At 71.2% G+C, this 378-nt stretch overlaps 1 protein-coding gene across 1 annotated transcript in view; it reads right to left on the bottom strand.

Moving 5' to 3' along the window:
* Window positions 1–6: 6 nt before the first annotated feature.
* Window positions 7–378, bottom strand: part of MRPS12 (mitochondrial ribosomal protein S12) — a 776-nt gene continuing 404 nt past the window's right edge. The window contains 1 exon segment of the mRNA XM_014311563.2: window positions 7–378. This exon segment is cut by the window's right edge and continues 19 nt beyond it. Coding sequence (XP_014167038.1) covers window positions 56–378 — 323 coding nt within the window. The 3' untranslated portion in view covers window positions 7–55.

Genomic DNA, 378 nt, shown 5'->3' on the forward strand with positions numbered 1-378 from the left:
CCTGCATGTGGGCGCACTCGGGGGTCTCCCCCTTCATTTCTTGGGGTCTCCCTGCTCATTTCTTGGGCTGCACGTGCGCGCAGTCGTGCTTGCCGCGCACCACGGTCAGCTTGACGCCAGGCAGGTCCTGCGTGCGCCCGCCCTGCACCAGCACCACGTGGTGCTCCTGCAGGTTGTGGCCCTCGCCAGGCACGAAGGCCACGGCCTCGCGGCCCGAGCTCAGCCGCACGCGCACGCAGCGCCGGTTGGCCGAGTTGGGCTTCTTGGGCTTGCGGATCAGGTTCTTGAGCACCACGGCCTTGAGCTGCGGCCGGCCCAGCGTGGCGCCCGGCTGGCGGGGAGGGGGTGCGGGGGGGGCCTGCCGGGGCATCTGGTTCA

The sequence above is a fragment of the Geospiza fortis genome, unplaced genomic scaffold, assembly GCF_000277835.1.
Source record: "Geospiza fortis unplaced genomic scaffold, GeoFor_1.0 scaffold1149, whole genome shotgun sequence".
NCBI lineage: Eukaryota > Metazoa > Chordata > Aves > Passeriformes > Thraupidae > Geospiza > Geospiza fortis.